Raw genomic sequence first — 18,432 nt, 5'->3', positions numbered from 1 at the left:
AATCACTGTTATATATATTTTCATTTGATTAAGTGGTTCGCGTCCATGGTTTAGAAAACAGAAATTAAACTATAATTTCTTCCACTGTCCAATTTCTTGAGTTAAAAAACATTAGAAATGTCATTTTGACTTATTTAACTAACCAAACTTGAAAAAAGCAGTTGAAATGTATGGGCTAACATGCCTATATTAATTTGATTAAATAGTGATAAAATATACAAATAGAAATAAAACGTAACGTGAGTTACTCTATAATTCATAAGAAAAACATAGGGATGGATACACTATATAAACAACCATTATATTTTGGAATGACGGAAGACGGCCCTTTCTAATTTGAATATCCACACCGTATATCAGTATTACCCAAACTTTTCCATGTAATGCACAAATGTCAAAAAACGTCAAAAACGTCAAAACAAATAACAGATGAAGAAAGTATAAAATAAAAAAAAATGTTCATTAGAACTTTGGTGCCGGTCTCGTTTGTGTCACACGTGTTTTGTCGACGTGCTACTTCAATTGTAAATAAAAAATTTTTTAATTTAAAAACTAATCTATTACATCAAAAAGCATTCAATAAAAAATATTTAAAAATGCAAAAATACGCAGTTATCGAAAAAGGTGTTCCAAATTCAACTACTTACAGCATCTATTTCAGTAAGTAATAAACGAGACGTGAACAATAATTTTAAGTTATCATAAAATTTGAAAGATATAAAAAAAATTAACTTGATAAGAATTTAAAATATAAAAATATTAAATAATTACTTTTACACCTACATTATTAATATTATTTATAACTACCTGTTTCTGTTTAATATGACCTTTGAGGGGGTCAAAGGGTTGATATTTATGATTACATTTTGTTGTAATTTAATGTAGAAATTATGTAATTTTATTGGATTATTCTGTTACTTATCATTAGTTTAATAATCCTCTATTATTTATAAGTCTCATAAGACAATCTATAAGAAATTTGTTTACGCGTAAGTATAGAATGAAAACTCAGAGCATTAAATGAGTTTCTTCTTGAATTGAAAGCTTGTATTAAAATACACTTAAAATTTTGTCTATATAAACCAAATATTTCAAATTTGAAAACGGAAAATTTAGAAATATGGTAAATTGATAGATAATTTAAAAGAAAAATTAACATAGAAATTTAAGAATATGGACTAGGATATTTAAATGCAAGTATATTTTACATAATTAGAAAATTACTTCATTGTTTTTAAGCTTTGAATATTCTATCTCAATTTTTGCAAAATGTTTTTGCAAATGCTACGAAGTGAAAGTTACATTTCTACCTCCTGCATACGTCATGTGTATGTATTCTCTCATCATCATGGGTAATCTACTTAGCTATTTTTAAATACACAAGCATATGTATGTACAAATGTTTGCCTATAAAAAATAGATAAAACATTCAAATTATTTAATTAAATAATAAAATTTCATTAAGCTAAAATTTTGTATTTCAAAAAAAAATTCTAATTTCATTTTAGGGGACGAAACAGGAAATGCTATCTCACCCCTTCATGACATTCCTTTATTCGCTAATGATTCTAAGAACGTATACAATATGGTTGTTGAAGTACCACGATGGACAAATGCAAAAATGGAGGTAATTAAATTTATTTATTATTTAAATATAGAAACTCGCAAGGACACCAATTAAGAAACAATTAATCTAAAATATCTGTTAATATAAATAATGTGTAAACAAAAAAAAAAGTTATCATTATTGATATCGTTAACAATAGTTGTTACTATAAATGTGGAGAACACGGCATATTGCATGATAATATTTTTATCGAGAAATGAAAAACATGAAATCGATCTAGTGTATTCAGATATTTTGCTTTTATACAGAAACATTCGGTTTTCAATTAAATAAGATTGTATTATAGATCTTTAATTTTGCAATATATATAAACATATCACATATATATATAATTTATACTATATTAAAAAACTCCTATTGAATTATTCTCAAAACTAGAATTTGCATAATGAAGCTAAGAAATTGAATTTCGATATTAAATGTAATCAATATTCTGCAAATTTAAAAATGTATGAAATTCCCTTGTTTAACTTTATAATTTTTTTGTAGATTTCATTAAAAACGCCTATGAATCCAATTAAACAAGATGTGAAAAAAGGTAAACTTCGCTTTGTTGCAAATTGTTTCCCACATCATGGATACATATGGAATTATGGGGCTTTTCCTCAAACATGGGAAAATCCTAATTTCATTGAACCAACTACTGGCTGTAAAGGTATGTACATAGGCTTTGTATTTATTCAATAATATAAAAAATTCTGTGTTATAAAAATTTTATTACATATTTTAGGTGACAACGATCCAATTGATGTCCTTGAAATTGGATATCGTGTTGCTAAACGAGGCGAGGTGATGCAAGTTAAAGTACTTGGATGTGTTGCTTTAATAGATGAAGGAGAAACAGATTGGAAAATTATTGCAATCAATGTTAATGATCCTCTAGCTGAACAATTAAATGATATCGAAGATGTTGAAAAATTTTTACCTGGTTTATTGAGGGCTACAGTGGAATGGTTTAAGGTAAAGTCTTATTCATTTCTAAAATAAAATTTGAATATATTAAAGTCTAACTTGTCAATAAATTTTCGTTAGATTTATAAAGTACCTGATGGTAAACCAGAAAATCAATTTGCCTTCAATGGTGATGCAAAAAATGCTGAATTCGCTGTAAAACAAGTTTTGGAAACTCATAAATTTTGGAAAGCTTTAATTAGTAAAGAACTTGAAAGTGATATCATTCATTGGTAATAAATATTTTTTTTTAAATAATTCATTCATATAAAATTCAAAACGCATTAATTCATATCTATGTTGTATTTAGCGCTAACATAACACAAGAAACTTCTCCGTTTGTTATATCACAAGATCAAGCTAATAACTTAGTTGACTCTGCAGCCGATGATGGAACTCCAGAAGAAATTAGTGACATAGGTAATTATAGAATTATATTATGCGCTTCAATATATTTATTTAAAATTTACAAATAATGTTTTAACCTATTCTATTTCCAGTTGATAAGTGGCACTATGTTTATTTGAAGTAAAATTGAAAATCGTGCACTAAATATGTAGGTACCCACTTGCTGAGATTGTTATTCTAAATGCACTGAGTTTTACGATTCTTTAAATAAATATTATATCAATAACGATAATTAACACATTGTTTTTCTTTAATATGTTGGTATTAAACGTTTGGCTGAAGAATTGTTTAAGTGAAATTATCTGCAATATTGATTTCAATCTTTAAGTTGAAGCAGTCATTTATTGCACATGGTAGAGATTTATCTGATTTATCAATTTGCTTTAAAACCATTCTTATCATTACACAATACGGGTCATATGAACACACTTTTTCAATCAATTAAAAGCAATTTAAAGCCAAAACGTATTAAAAAGGTGTGCAATTGTTAGATAAAGTACTTCTTGTTAGGGTTTTAGATAAACCAAATTAACTAGATTTACAAAAAAAAATTGACAAACTCATATTTTTTGTCTTTAAAATATTTTGTATTTTCTAAGAAAACCTCATTTCTAATATTACATTTTGAGAAGACAGCAAATTTTATGTTTATTAATAAATTATTTACTTAAACAGTGAACACATTTTTTTAAGTAAAAATATCAATTCCTATGGGTGTTTATCTTAAGCCCGGAATACTTGAGCAAAGTCTTAAATTATAATAACATTAGAATTTTGTTAAAATTAAGATTAGTGCAATCCACCTGTAACACTCAATTGCACTAAATAAAAGCAAACTAATTCATCTTAAACCCATTGTTACATATTCAAAAAGGGAAAGAAGAATAATTTCATTAAACTTTAATGCAAAATTTAATGTTTAAATAAACTTAGACAATGATTTTGGACACAGCTCCATGATTCTAAATAACGTTAATTGCACATAGTAGTTTGCACCGTTACCATGATAGGGGAGGACATACATAGTTATTTTTTGCTACATCGTACTTTTAAAATATCGGGATATTCTTATCGATATTAGTGTTGTCATGGTTTATACATCGATAATTAGGTTTAGATATGCAGATGTCGATTTTAATTCTACATGTCATAAATTATTAGAACGTGATATTTGCATTTGTTAAAATAAAAAAATACCCACGCAATTTTAAATGTATTTTTATATTTGTATCTTTTTTTTTAAGTTAAAAGTGAAGTAATATATAAAATACTTTCTTGTCAAGATAAAAAAAGCTTACATACATACGATTATAATTACGAAAGCTATATCTTGTGGAACTATAAAACAAAGAAGGGTTTGTGTATTATCAAAATAAAATTATCTAAAAGATCAACTTTTCTTAAAATTTGATGACATATCGAAAAAATTCTCTCACATACGTTCTTAATTCACAAAAATGTTTTTTCTCTTTCAGATTTTATAAAAAATGTTTATTGTTTTACTCAAACCGTTTTGCTTATATTTTTTTATATCAAAGTTTGAATTACACAATTTTATAAGAGTAAAAAATTTTACTAAGTGTAAGAGTAAAAATTTTTAAAAGCTGTGCGCTATTTTTTAAAGAAAACGCAATAAAATGACTTGTGTTGTCGTGAGGTAATGAAGAATAACTCTGGCAACACTGTATTTTGTTTACAAAATTTTCTAAGGAATATGTACAAAGTACATTACCTACTGTGCCTTATGTCATATAATATTCATATTGCATTCATTTTTTTTTCACATACTCATATAATAATATTATATGTTGGCGGACGGGTAATATTGTAACATATTATAATTTAGGAATTTTTAAATAAAAAATATGTCGAAAGAAGTTAAAGCGGCACTTAAAGAAATAAGAGAAGCCATTAAAAATAAAGATAATACGGCTGCAATAAAAAAATGTGAGGTAAAGAAAACTATTGCAAAAATAAGTATCTACACAATTTATGCATTTTGTGTTATATTTAAAGGAGCTCCTTAAAAATGATCCTAAAAACTACATGGGCTTAGTTCTGATGGGTGCGGCATATCAAGAAAGCGACAAAAAAACTGCTGCAAAATACCTTAAACAAGCTGTTGAATGTGTAAAAGATACAGATGCGTTACTTGCCCTGCAAGGGTTAGCTAATTGTGCAGATGCAGAAGATTTACCAAATATATATCAAAAATTAATAAGATTGGTCCCGTAAATATATTGCATTAAAACTTTTTATGTTATTCAAATACATTTTTGCTCTTTTAATAATAGGACGAAGTACGAAGATTATCATGAGAAATTAGTAGCTCTTTCTAACCAAAACAATTTTAACGAATGTTGCAATGTTTTTCAACAAGAGCTCCAAAATGATTCAGAAATTTCTGTTAAACAAAAAGATTCTGCTTTTAGGTCGTTAGGAAAAATTATTGCGAAAGTGGAAAAAATTCCTGAGAATTTTGATCCAAACTTGGTACGTTAAAATATATTGAGCTTCATAGATTTTATAAATTTTCGACTTACTACTTATGTTTATCTTTAATTTTTAGATAATTTTAGCTTTAGAGAACGTATTAAATGCCGAATGCGGATCAATTATTGAATTAAGTTGTTGTAAAGTATATTTTAAAATGCTTTATAATAAAAGTAATAATTTTGACAAACTTCTTAAAAAAGCCGAGGAGATAGTAAAGAAATATCCAAACGAATTGTTTCCTTTAGAATGGATTTGTTTAATATATAAAACACAACATCAAAAAAATAATATAGATGAACTACTAGAGCAACCTATTGATCACTACATAAATAAACTCTTGACAATCAATCAGAATTCAATCTTAGCTATTACTGTAAAGGCACAACTATATTATAAAAATCATCAATATGTTGAAGCTAAAAATCTTTTGGTTCAAATTGTCGATCATGATCCACGTTTAATTAAAGAACTTTTAGCCGATATATATATGAAAATTGGTGTTTATTGTTTAGCGGAAAATATATTAAGCCAATTAAATCTCAAAAATTTAAAATATGGAATCTGTCTGTGTAATTCCGATGATTTAGATTCAGTTAATGAAGGAATTTTGCTTTTGGAAGATAAAACTCAATTCAATAGAAACGATGAGCTTTTATACGCATTAGGAAAGTAAGTTGCTTTTTAATATTTTTGTTTTGAGCATCAAACCAGCAAAATTAATTTTTATGATGCAAATAGAAGTTAGAATTTTACGATTCCGCATGTTTGCTCGAAAATCTATTAAAATTTACATTTTTTAAAGTTTTGCAATAATTTTGTAATATAGTAATGTATAGCAATGTGCCTGCCTTGAAAATTCAATATGAATATATTCTAGGTGTTGATAATTATGTTTCATGTACTGAGTTTCTTTGTTCTTTGAATTTTAGAGCATATTTCAAAACAAAAAACGAAATAAAACTTCAAAATATTTTCGAAGAGATAAAGCAACTAGAAAATGAAGAGTTATTAAAAATCTTTGAATTTGATTTTTGCACGTAAGTACAAGAAATCAAACAAATAAACCATAATGCTAAAATAAAATATAATTTTAGAACAACTGAAAAGAAACTTGATATTTTGAATATGAAAACAGATTCTTCATTTGAAATAGATTTGAGAAAAGGAAAATTATATATTGAACTAAAACAATATAAAGATGCGTTACCGTTTCTTTTAAAAGCCACAAAAATGAAACCGTATTTTGCAGATTGCTACCTCTACTTGGGAATATTATATAATAGTATTAAAGACGTTATGCATGCCAAAAAATGTTTCAGAAAATGTAGTGATTTAAATCCCTGCTGCGAATTGGCTATTAGTAATTTGAGCGCTATTTATAGAAGTGAGGGAGAATGGGTAAGAGTTTTTCTTTTTAAACTATCTAAATTACTTTTTGCAATTGTAAATATTTCTCTTTTATAACATAACAAAATATTTTAATTGTAATTTGTAAACTAAAAAATATAAAATTAAAAAAATGTTTGCCTCCCCGGCGGGGAATCGAACCCCGGTCTCCCGCGTGACAGGCGGGGATACTGACCACTATACTACCGAGGACTTATAAATTCAAAGTTCAAAATGAAACTTGAGTTTTACTAACAAAAACTGAATATATAACTAATAAAACAACTAATAATATTTTGTGAGTCGGAGGCAAAATTCATTCTTACATTGTATTGCGAAATTTATTGCATTTTGTTTATTTCATTAATTATATAATTATTATTTTTATGCTTATATAATAGAATTTTATGCTTATAAAATTAGTTCAATTTAATAAAAAAATCAACTTTTTAGGAACTTAATGCAAATTTCTTAGATAGTGTCGTAAAACAATTGGACGGTACCAAATTAAAGTGGGTTCTTTTTCAACAAAGTCTTAACTATTTAGATATGGAACAGTATGAAAAAGTAAAAAAAATATTAGAAAAATATTTAAAAAAATTATAGTTTAAATTTTTACTCCCTAAATTCAAAAGGCAATACAGTCTTTAAGAGTAGCTATGAAATATGATCAAACAAATATATTATATTGGGAAATTTTGGCGGAAGTCTATCACGAGAGGGGTTCATACAACTCCGCTATGAAAGTTTTTCAGAAAATATTAGAACAAAACCCCGATCATAAATATGCAAAACTTCAAGTGGCAACTATAAAATGTGTGAGTAAAAATTGAAGTAAACTTTTAATTTATTTTCGAATGTTTATATCTAATATATTTTCAGACAATGGGTCTGTACAATGAGTCAATTGAAGATTTCAGCGAGCTGTTATTAGTGGATGATCAATACCTACCTGCAATCAAGGGGATTGCCGAAGCACATTATCAATTAGCAAACCATTTATTACACGAAAATTTGTTTGGCAGATGTAAAAGTAATTTACAAATAGCAATAGATCACTTACAAAAGTACTTATAACCATTTCTGAAATAAAATATAAGTTTAACATGGATATTTAAATTCCAGAATATTTTTAAATCACAAAAATAAAAACTTTTTGTGGTTGTGGCGCCTTACTGCCAATATTTTTACCGCAGTAGCATGTTTGCCATCAAAATTATCATTTTTAAAAATTTATGGAATTCTTGCAAGACGCGAAGAAGAAGACGTTTGTGAACTTAACCGGAAAGATTTATTTGAACTAGCTTTAAAGTAAAATATTATTTTAAGTAAAAATTAAATCTACATATAATTTTTGAAATTTAGATTTTATAGCGGAGCGCTAAAACTCACTCAGGATGATACTTTTTTGTGGCAAGACTTATCCCTTTGTGCGTATTTTTACATTTTGTTTGAAGAAAATTCAGATAAACCAAAATTAATGCAACTAGCGCAAAATGCTTGTAAATCGTCTATTAAATGTTCCCCGAAAAGGTGGCAAACATGGAATTTACTTGGTGTGCTCTGTGCAACAAAGTTAGATGATTTAGAACCAAATTATTCTTTAGCACAGCATTATTTTATTAAAGGACTTCAATTGGATGAAAATTGTGCTATAATATGGGCAAATTTAGGAGTATTATTATTAAACGTAAATGATATTTCTTTATCCAATAAATATTTCAAACGATCGCAAGAATCCAATCCAATATATATTAATGGTTGGCTAGGACAAGCAATAATTGCCGAACTCATTGGTGAGGAGGAAGAAGCAATAGATTTATTTAGACATTGCACTGAGTTAGATTTTCATATTGAATCAGCGTTGGGTTACTCTCATTGGATCTGTAAAATTTTGTCTAAACAAAAATGTCTTTCGAAATCGTTATATGATTTATTTATAAATAAATTGCATGCTATTTCGCATGCAATGGATTGCATTAGCTGGTATACAAGACTTCTAGATGACAAATCATCAATTGAATCTTTGTCTTACTATGGTTATCTTTTCTCTAATCAAAAGTTATGGTCCTCTGCTATCAAGGCATACGAATTGGCTGTTGAAAAAGCTGAGGGCGAACAAAAAGATATCATACTTTTTAATTTAGGTTACTGTTATTTAAACTCTGGTAAAACAAAACTTGCTGCTAGCTGTTTTAGTAGTTTGTCAGAAGCGTCCGTAAAATCAACAATTGGTTATGCGCTATCACTCTTTCAGAGTGAAGATGCTCTTAAAAGTTATGAAGTATATCAATGTGCCCTAGAATGGTTGGCTTCGAAAGATGAAGAGAAGGCACAAATTTTGATTTCAATGTCAGCAATAGTTTATTCACTTCAAGGTGAAAAAGACGCTAAATCTATTCTTTATCAATGGTAATTTCAAATATCTTAAATATTCTAAATGTTCTCATATCAAAGTTATTTTAATATTTAAAGTCTTGATCTGGAGCCACGACCCATAAAAGCTATGTTTTCTGCTTGTGCACTTGGTATAATACACGGAGATTTACAGTTTGCTGAATCTATTATAAATGAACTCAAAAAATTTGAAAATGATATGGAATATTGCCATCATATCGCTTTTCTGACATCACAATATTATTATGCTAAGGTATAAATATATTGCATCCACTTATTTTAGCTTAAAATTATTTTCAATCAAAAAAATTGTAGAGACAATCCAAACAAGCTTACTACTATTTAATATCAAAAGTACATACTTATCCCGATCGACCTTTATTAAGAAAAGTTTTGGCTGATTTTGCGATAAACTATTTATCAAAAACAAAAAAGTATTCCAAAGGAACTTGTCAAATTGCCCAGAGTGTGGTTATTTTGGGACATAAAGCTTCAGAAAGGTACACAATTTAAATTTTTTGAAAATATAGAATTTTTTTTTGTTTCACAATTTAATTCTACGAAAATCATTAAAATTTTTTTTTAAGAAATGATTCACTGGAAACTGCGAAGGCGTTGCTAACCGCAAGTGAAGCTATGAAAAATGTTGATAAGATAAGGCAGAAAAAACTTATTCAACAATCAATTCATATGCACCCAAGCTTCAAATTAGCATGGAATGCCCTAGTATCTGTGAAAGCGTAATATAACGCAGCGTCTTCAGATTCGATTTTGTTTTTCTACAACAAGATTATTGATATAAAATTTATAGTTTTTAACAAGAATTCATTGCAAAAAATTTCCAAATATAATCATAAATTTTGTAGCAAAAATGTTTATTTTTTTTCTTTACCCGATATTTTGTTCGTGTGAGATTAATAAAATTAATCTTAAATAAGATGTAAAAAAATTGATCGCAATATTAATTTGTAATAAATTATTAACATTTTAAAAAAAAAAAAAAAAAATCCTTCGAGCCGGATTTGAACCAGCGACCTATGGATATCTGCGTAATTGAGTTCGTTCTACAGTCCACCGCTCTACCAACTGAGCTATCGAAGGCCATACAAAGTCTTTGACAAATTACTATTATCTAAGCAAATAAGAGAATTAATTTTTTTCAATTTTTAATAAGTAAATAAATACTTTGAAACTAATTGACAATTATAAATTGTGTATAGTATTGAAATAAATTTAGAAATGGTAAATAAAACCTTTTTATTAATTTCAAATGCAAAAAAGTGTATGTTTTATATCTTTTAGATAATTTAAATTATTGCAATTTATAATTCCTGTATGTATCAATCATGTTCCAGTAACACCAAATAGCTGAAATAATCTAAATATACCTGGGATCGAATATTCATCTATTTTCAGATAATCTTATTCCTTGAAAAAATTAAACAAAGAAGTTTCAATTCCAACAAACTAAAAGTTGATAGATGGCAAATGTCATAAAATCATCGCTATTAACATTCATTGCTTGTCGCAAATAATATTGTTCAAATGTTTTCATAACCTGTTGACACCTTTCTTTACTTAAACATTGTTTTATAATTTCTCAAATAACAAATATCTCTATATATTATGGTATTTGTTATGAGCTCTGTAATTAACATTAAACATTAATTAAGGTACTATAAATTAGATTTTGTTTATGAAAATATTTCTTTCAATGCTTTTTAGTGAATTTAGCAGAATCCATTAGAATCAATGAAATTGTGGTTTTTTAAGGCCGAATTGTGATGGTTTAAAAAAAATTAAAAAAAAAATGCCAACAACACGCGGTGTTCCCAAGCGGTCCCCCATCTAAGTACTAACCGCGCCCGACGTTGCTTAACTTCGGTGATCAGACGAGAACCGGTGTGTTCAACGTGGTATGGCCGTTGGCAATAAAATCTTATCCACAAGGGTTTATAATCAAAAAAACAAACTCACTGTATTCAAATATTCCTAATGTTAAGTTAATAATTTAACAGATTCTCATTTAAATTTTAGTCATCATAATATTAATCAGAATAAAATTTACAGTAGTACAAATAATTCCACAGTTCAAAGAAATTCAAATTCTTTTTTTTGATATATCTGATATAAACATGTTCTCAATTTTATTAATTTGAAGATTTAAAATAATCCATTGCAATTTTTTTTAATATTAATTATTTACAAAAGTTTGAAATCAAAACATATGACTTATATGTACACGCAAATTATAAATAAAACAATTGATAATACCCGCTTATTTTAAGGTGAGTTTCGGTTATAATATTAATTAATATGCACAATATATTAGTAGTATGTATGCATAGTTCACTTACATAATATTTACAGTGCAGTTATTTGTTTATATATTTTACATATATATTTATTAAAGGTAGGCTTTTACCATTCATTCATAATTGTTGAGATTTCAGGTGAGGTGAATGAGAAGAATTTGTTAAATAGTGTTAGTTGTTAATACAAGTTGAGTAAAAAAGTTGAAATTTAAGATTATTTTTCTCTTTATTGTCTCTTATTTTTTATTTTCATACATTTCTTTTTGAGTTGAAATAAATTATTATAAATTTTTGAGACGAAAGAAATGAAAAGAGAAAATTTACGCCACAGTTTCAAAATATTCATAACAGTATGTAGGTAAATCTTTTTACAGCAAAAGGAATGGATATTGATTATAAAAATTTTATCTCAGTGACTTAAAGAGCATTATATTTTCTTTGTATATGCATATATAAATAAACGTGTAATGTAATTACTTTTAAAGGCTTATAGTAACAGGTTTTTAAATAGGAATTTTTTAAACAAATATTGGTAGCTAGTGAAAGACAAGCTAGTGACTAGTGTTATAAAATCTATTTGAACTGATTTTTATAATCATTAAAATTGGTTTCAAAAAGATGGGGCAGCATGTCATACAGTTAGTCAAATAATAATTTGTTTACTTAAAAAGTTTGAACCAACTATATCCCATTAAATTTCCTTCATGAAAATAAAACAGACAGCCATTCTCAAAATTGAATACTAATTTAGGAAATGAGGCTGTTAAATATAAGATTAAGTTACTGGAAATAGTCATTCATCGAATTTATTTCTGTAGGTGGAATCATTTCAAATTCTAATTTCTCTTTTACTTATTGCAAACACTCCAAACTAAAATAAAAACAGTTCCTCTTGTTTCAGTTCATACTTATGTCAACAATAAATTTGGTCATGCTTATTGAAAAACCCATTAATTTATTTAGATATACATATTATTTTATTATACAGGTAGCAGGTACATAAAAAATGCATATTCAAAAAGAGAATTTAAACATTCCGTTTTTTTAATTTAACAGAGAGCCGAATAAAATATATGAAATGAAAAAGTAATGACAAAATTTATTGAGCATAAAACAATTGAGAGCATTAAAATTATTTTCTCTTAATTATATACTCTGTTCCACGTAAAGGTATCGTATTATTGGTGTTAAAATTGTTAGTTACTGAGATCATAAAATTGATCATACCTATTTCTATCTCACAATGAATTCAGTTACAGGTGAAGTGTCCGATGGTTAAAACGTGAATTTCGAAGAAGCAAAGTAATTTTTTTTTTCAATTTGGTTTTATTTTACGGAACATAAAATTAATTGAAAAAAAAAATATAATAAAATAATTGTAATTATTTTTTAATATTTTAAAATAATTAATTTACTTTTTATTTTGGAATTGAATTTTTTTTCATATTTACTTATGTGTTAAGTTATAAAAAAATATTAAATTTTATTACTCTTTTTATAATTTTACTTTTTAATTTATTATGAATTTTTTTTAACATAAAAGTGCTTATTTAAATAAATGAGGAAAAATATTTGATATATGAAAGAAGAAAAAATTTATAAGCAATTTGAGTACAGAATACAAAAAAAAATAAAGTAAATAAAATTTAATATATTAAATGTAATATGATAGTATATTGTGTCTACTAAAGAATTTTTTTTTAACTCTGTTATACTTATCTATATAGTTATATTTTAAAATATGTGCATGTATAACAATAAATTCTGAATTATATTACAGTATATCTCAAAAAAAGAGATATAATATATAATAGTTATACATAAATACATACATATATATAAATGTAAAAGTAATATAAGATTTTGTATACAAAATAAACTGTATAACAAGAAAACAAAACAAGAAAACAAAAGACTTCAATGAACATTATATCTGATGGCTGACCTCTGTCGCCGATTAGAAGGTTAGAATTGCTTAATATTTTATTATTGTTTTTTTTTTTTAATTTTATTTATTTATTTATTATTTATATTAATCTATTTTGAAAGATTTATATACATATACAAATTCTATATATGTGCGCGAGTATATATATCCAGAAAACATTTTTGTATATATATATATATAAATGTTATTTAAATTTTTTAATATAATGATTTGCGCTTAAAAACCAAATACAAATTTTGTATAACAAAAGAATGTTAGTTATTAAGAAAAATAAATGAAATAATATACGAGTGGTTGTTGAGAGCTACTCTAAAGTTGTTATATTTTTAAGTTGTGATTACATACAACAGGATATAGAACATATGTAAATGTACATACATATATATTGTTATACAAAAATTAAAAATAATACATTAATGTTATACTTATAAGCAAATATGCGATATATAGGTTATGCGTTTTAATATTCACAATTTTAAAAAATATAAGGGTATAAGCTATGTAAAAGTAATACAGGAAAGTTATGCGTGTTTCTATATTGTTATATTATATGGCGTCGTTTTCACAAAGTGTTATAATATCCTTAATTTTATTTTGATTCAATCATTTTATGTTGAAAAACGAGTTTTATATACATGTATTCATGTATGATTGATGTTAAAAAAATTTTACTAAAATAAAGCAAAAGCCATTAAAATGTTACCAAAGATGAATCAAACATTGTGAAACCATAAAATGAAACCCAAAGTTAGACAAAATTTGTATTATTTTCATTTATGCATATGGATACTCTTACAGTAAGTAATTGTTAAAGGACACCAATTGAAATGTAATAAGACCTATAAAAGTCACGTGAAAAATGTGAAATATGTAAACGCAATAAGAATGAGATTAAGCGTTCACAAATCAAACAAAATTGTATGATTTAGTTTAAAACGATCAAAATTGGAAATATATTTGATTCCCAATCCAACTCAATCCAAATAAATCGTATGAGAAAAATAGAATCTTGTCCTGTATCCCATCGATTTTAATAGAATCAATATCAGATTGATTTAAAACAGATTGTCGCCGAAAACTTATCGTCGAAAAATTGTCACCGATCAAAACAAATCTAATTAGCTTGTGGTAATACTGGGATAAGAAAAAATTTATATATGAAAATTATTTATTTTTATTAATAGAAAAAAAGACAATTTCTCAAAGCACACATTTAATATTAATACTGTTGAAATCAGAAAAATCTATACGTTTTTACAAAGCTTTAAAGGATCTTAAAAAACAGGCGATTAATTTTTTTAGCAACTATGTATATAGTTGTCATAAGCTTAATGTTATCTTATTAAACTTCCTTTATATGTGAAATCTGTATATAAATTAAAAAAAGTTTAAGTAATAAAAATTATTTCCTGAGCAAATGGTAACACCTTTACCGGTGATTTTTCTTTTTAATTGAATATGTTTTATTTTAAGTAGCAAAATAAAATGTGCACTTTTCAAATTCATCAAGTATTTTGCTTAATAAAATAACAAAAAATAAATCATAGCTTTATAAACGTATTAATATCCGGATTAACTTAAACTTCAAAGCTGGAATAGGTAGATTTTTTCGTACCAATTATATCTTCATGTTAATAATTGAAGATTGTGAGTTATGTCATAAATTGATTCGGATATATTCCACTCTTTATACATAACCTATTATTTTTTAATAGTAAATAATTGTTATACTAATGCTGTTCATTTTAAACTCCATTATTGTAGCTAAAATATTTTCTGAAATGTTATTTAATTGTAATCGGTTGGTATTATTCTCGAAATCGCTTGGTTTGTTAGACATTAGCAATTAATTATTAGTTTTATGAAAATTTTGCGAATTTAATTAATTTAGGTTTTGAGTAATCGCTAGTACGGGCAAAAGATCAGACTGGTAGACATGACCACATATACCCACTAACAACTTCGGAATGGAAGAATACCTTACTAAAATTGTTTGTATTCTGGTTTAAATGTTTATTTAAGGAGTTATGACTAGTGAATTCGCATAATTTGTTATAAAATTTAATAAGAAATAATGAAAATTTTGAAACGAAGTGGAATTGTTAACTGGGGCCCATAATTTGTCATTGATACTTATATGATTATCGAAATGCGTTCAAAAAGATTTAAATTTTAAGTATATAAATACTAACAATATAAGAGTTCTAATTGCATTCGTCTAATTTAAATATAAAATTAAAAATTTTTCGAATTTTGAAAATAAATACCTTAAATATTTTCATTATTATAAAAAGTATGCACTTCATTTTTTAAATTGACTGGGTAACACAGTATGCATACGGTTTAAATATTAAACATAAAGATCAATGACATTTTAAAAGGAAATTCATATTGTTAATTCTTTATATATAAAGTTTGTATATATAAAATAAATTATTAATAATCTACGAGTAAAATAGTAAATATGAATAGTAAAATACAAAATGTCATTCTTATATGCAAAAATCTTTAAAATAATATGAATTCTATCTAATATAATACTTATACACATGCATAATATTATTATATACGAGACTGTCATACTACCTTTACTATAATATAAATGTGATGTGCATAAATAATTTTCTGCTTTTTAATATTTTAGACTTTAGACTCTACAAAGAATTGCTAATAATAATAAAATTTTCAACCTTTTAAGTATATTAGAATTCTATTTACAGAATTCTTTTGAATTTTGAACACATAAATATTGAATTAAATATAATTTTGAATTTAAAATTTATCATAATTGCAATTATATGGGAATATATAAGTATATAGAAATATGCCATTATTTACGTAATTTATAATTGGAAAGTATGTGCAAACGGTACATAAATTATATAATAATTTATGTTCGTCGAACATTGTATAACAAATTTAAAGTAAAATAAAATATAACATAGAATCAGTTTTTCTATAATTAAGAATTTTTATAATTTTTTAATTGCATAATTATTGCAAATTTATTTGATTACTTTTTTAATGAAATCAAGCAAAATTAATAAATGCAAAATAATTATTATTACTGAAATGAGATGAGAAATAAGATTTTATATTTTAAGATTTTGTTTCAGTTATCGTACAAATTCAATTAGCTTACAATTTATATATATTACATTTGAACAATGTTGAAGTTTAAGCTTGCAATCTTTTACTTGATGCGAGAAATAAATAATCAGTTTTTCGTAAAAATTTTATTAAAATCATGTAATTTTCTTAAAATTTTTTCCTAAATTCAAAATTGACTTTTCTTTTTGAATGCTATAAAGATTTATTGCGTGAAGAACCTGGAGGTAATGAACTAATAACTTATCCAGTCCTATTGAAGCTTCCCGCCTCTTATGGAAAAAGAATGCAATAAATAAGTACTCCGAAAATTGCCTCATTGGAAATTCCATTTAATTACGAAAATGAAAATTTTCAATTAAATATCAAGAAGGTCCTTTTTTTATAATTATTTCTAGATATTTGAAAACAAAAGACTTTAATGCCGAAATGATTTTTTTGCGTTTTATTATGTTCATCGAAATATTAAAAAAAACAATATTTATCAATATTTTATTATTAATAAAAATTAAAATAATTATGAAAATTTTTATTAATCATTAAAAAATGAAAATATTTTTGTTTGAACAGCAATTTCTAAATGAATTTTGGGAGATTGAATTTTTTTTGAGTAGTTACAAATAATACTAATAAATTACATAGCGCTTACAAAAATAATCTTTGATTTCATTTGATGGTATATATAAGGGGGTGTCAATGATTATTTTCGAAATTGAAGTACATACTGTCAGTGCCATACTTAACATTCAAAAATGCCGGCGATACATAAAGCTGCCGGCGATACATAAAGCGTAATGTTAACATTAACTTTTTTAAAATTGAAATGAAATATGAATAAAATATTAATGAATTTCGAATTTTTGTTTGTTTGCTAAATGCCGGATATAATAACAGAAATTTTCGGATATATGAATTTCTTTATGTAAACGAACATTAATTATTATATATTAGTAAAATTTTTTAAAAATTTCTTACCATTTTCTTCTTTTTTTTAAATATAATATGTTAATGACATTATTAATTATTATTGAAATTTAAAAAAAAAAAATATAGTTATAATTAATTTTTATATAATTTAATTACATTTTAAACTATAAATAATTACTTAAGCAAAAAAAAAAAAATTATAACAATGAAAAAGAAAATTATATTATAAATCTGTTCAACTATATACTTATATAATAATTATTATTAAATCAGTTTTTAATTATTCGAAAAAAATTTCCGTCTTAAATATTAAATGGTAAATTTTGATTTTATAAATATTTATTTTGTGTTATTTGACTGACTTTCAAAACTGTTATACCTATGCCTTAAACCTTTCATTTTTAAATATTAATTATTAAGTAAGTTATTTTAAGATTTTCTAAAATTGTTAATTTTAAAGTATATGTTCGCATTATAATAATTTAAGTGGAAGATAATTTTCGTTTAATTTTCTGTGGTTTCTTTTGATTCTAAAATAAATAAATTTCTTTAACATTAAACATAGTTTTGATTCTTCGTATATCACAAAATGACATAGACAACTTGTGTATTTTCTAACTTTAATTAGTAATTATTATGTGAATAAAATAATAATAAATTGTAGAATAAGAAAAAGATTCAATTAAATAACATTATTTTGAATTTAACATGTTGATTTGATTTTGAAAATTCTTTTATATTGATCGAAGAATATACAAGTTTTTCAATTTTAGAATAAATCCAAATTCCAATTATTAAAATTAACTACATATTATACCGTTGTTAATAAAATTTAGTAAATGTTCTACGCACATTCTATTACATAAGCA

The 18,432-nt window shown here is 25.1% G+C and overlaps 3 protein-coding genes and 3 non-coding genes across 7 annotated transcripts in view; 3 read left to right on the top strand and 3 right to left on the bottom strand.

Annotated features, from left to right (window-relative positions):
• The first annotated feature begins 446 nt into the window (after positions 1-446).
• On the top strand, positions 447-3,218 carry LOC129615741 (inorganic pyrophosphatase). The gene is made up of 7 exons (XM_055531109.1): positions 447-660; positions 1,509-1,627; positions 2,117-2,282; positions 2,358-2,587; positions 2,660-2,811; positions 2,889-2,998; positions 3,079-3,218. The coding sequence occupies exons 1-7, from the start codon at positions 456-458 to the stop codon at positions 3,108-3,110; spliced, it is 1,014 nt and encodes a 337-aa protein (XP_055387084.1). The 5' UTR covers positions 447-455; the 3' UTR covers positions 3,111-3,218.
• A 1,520-nt stretch (positions 3,219-4,738) lies between these two features.
• On the top strand, positions 4,739-10,490 carry LOC129615704 (tetratricopeptide repeat protein 37). The gene is made up of 14 exons (XM_055531061.1): positions 4,739-4,938; positions 5,003-5,217; positions 5,281-5,479; positions 5,556-6,151; positions 6,412-6,519; positions 6,577-6,880; positions 7,322-7,435; positions 7,504-7,686; positions 7,751-7,935; positions 7,994-8,179; positions 8,234-9,280; positions 9,344-9,518; positions 9,581-9,765; positions 9,853-10,490. Exons 1-14 carry the CDS (start codon positions 4,852-4,854, stop codon positions 10,007-10,009), a joined length of 3,741 nt encoding a protein of 1,246 aa, XP_055387036.1. The 5' UTR covers positions 4,739-4,851; the 3' UTR covers positions 10,010-10,490.
• Trnad-guc (transfer RNA aspartic acid (anticodon GUC)) lies at positions 7,010-7,081 on the bottom strand. The gene has a single exon. It is a non-coding gene; the product is annotated as a tRNA-Asp (tRNA).
• Trnay-gua (transfer RNA tyrosine (anticodon GUA)) lies at positions 10,273-10,366 on the bottom strand. The gene is made up of 2 exons: positions 10,330-10,366; positions 10,273-10,308 (listed from the first exon to the last, which is right to left on the bottom strand). It is a non-coding gene; the product is annotated as a tRNA-Tyr (tRNA).
• Positions 10,491-11,076: 586 nt separating the features above from the next.
• On the bottom strand, positions 11,077-11,195 carry LOC129615772 (5S ribosomal RNA). The gene has a single exon (XR_008697483.1). It is a non-coding gene; the product is annotated as a 5S ribosomal RNA (ribosomal RNA).
• A 1,667-nt stretch (positions 11,196-12,862) lies between these two features.
• LOC129615759 (uncharacterized) overlaps positions 12,863-18,432 on the top strand; it is a 155,247-nt gene continuing 149,677 nt past the window's right edge. The window contains exon 1 of one of the 2 annotated variants that reach the window (XM_055531131.1): positions 12,863-12,958. The gene's annotated coding sequence lies outside the window, so the exon portion shown is untranslated. The remainder of the gene's footprint in view (positions 12,959-18,432) is intronic. The other variant, XM_055531130.1, reaches the window with a different exon arrangement.

This window comes from Condylostylus longicornis, unplaced genomic scaffold, assembly GCF_029603195.1.
Source record: "Condylostylus longicornis isolate FDR11 unplaced genomic scaffold, ASM2960319v2 ptg000145l, whole genome shotgun sequence".
Classification (NCBI taxonomy): domain Eukaryota; kingdom Metazoa; phylum Arthropoda; class Insecta; order Diptera; family Dolichopodidae; genus Condylostylus; species Condylostylus longicornis.
The sequence above is the reverse complement of the archived record's forward strand: the minus strand, read 5'-3'. Positions and strand labels throughout refer to the sequence as shown.

Excerpts from the sequence above, each read along its gene's own strand:
- LOC129615741 (XM_055531109.1), top strand. The coding sequence starts at position 456 with ATGTTCATTAGAACTTTGGTGCCGGTCTCGTTTGTGTCACACGTGTTT. Across the intron at positions 2,283-2,357 it reads ACCAACTACTGGCTGTAAAG|GTGACAACGATCCAATTGAT; the intron begins GTATGTACATAG and ends TACATATTTTAG. Across the intron at positions 2,999-3,078 it reads AGAAGAAATTAGTGACATAG|TTGATAAGTGGCACTATGTT; the intron begins GTAATTATAGAA and ends TTCTATTTCCAG.
- LOC129615704 (XM_055531061.1), top strand. The coding sequence starts at position 4,852 with ATGTCGAAAGAAGTTAAAGCGGCACTTAAAGAAATAAGAGAAGCCATT. Across the intron at positions 6,881-7,321 it reads ATAGAAGTGAGGGAGAATGG|GAACTTAATGCAAATTTCTT; the intron begins GTAAGAGTTTTT and ends TCAACTTTTTAG. Across the intron at positions 9,766-9,852 it reads GGACATAAAGCTTCAGAAAG|AAATGATTCACTGGAAACTG; the intron begins GTACACAATTTA and ends TTTTTTTTTAAG.